Source organism: Pteropus alecto, unplaced genomic scaffold (genome assembly GCF_000325575.1).
Source record: "Pteropus alecto unplaced genomic scaffold, ASM32557v1 scaffold669, whole genome shotgun sequence".
NCBI classification, from domain to species: Eukaryota; Metazoa; Chordata; class Mammalia; order Chiroptera; family Pteropodidae; genus Pteropus; species Pteropus alecto.
Genome location: NW_006442554.1, coordinates 27,132 through 27,408, shown reverse-complemented (window position 1 = coordinate 27,408; position 277 = coordinate 27,132). Strand labels below are relative to the sequence as shown.

The 277-nt window shown below is 71.5% G+C and overlaps 1 protein-coding gene across 1 annotated transcript in view; it reads left to right on the top strand.

The window, feature by feature from the left end:
• Nucleotide 1: 1 nt before the first annotated feature.
• The window catches only part of PPP1R3F (protein phosphatase 1 regulatory subunit 3F), a gene marked incomplete at its 5' end in the record, with an annotated part of 14,717 nt that continues 14,441 nt past the window's right edge, over nucleotides 2-277 (top strand). The window contains 1 exon segment of the mRNA XM_025040412.1: nucleotides 2-276. Within this exon segment, the coding sequence (XP_024896180.1) occupies nucleotides 2-276 (275 nt within the window).

The following is a 277-nucleotide window of genomic DNA, read 5'->3' as shown; positions in this document are numbered from 1 at the left end:
GGCGGCGACGGCCCGGCAAGATGGCGAAGGCTGCGGGGCCGAGGAGGACGACGATGGCGAGGATGGGGATGAAGGGGAGGAGGAAGAGGAGGCTTGCCCCGAGCGCTCGTCGCTGTGCCCCGTCCCGGCCGGCGAGGGGTTTTACTTGGTGCCCTCATTTTCGCTGCCTCCTACGCCGGGCCGTTTGGAGCGTTTGGGGCGCGTCATGGTGGAGCTGGAGGCACTGCTGCCGCCTCCCGGAGCGGTCCCCGGGGGTGCCGGGGTGTGGGTGCCTGGG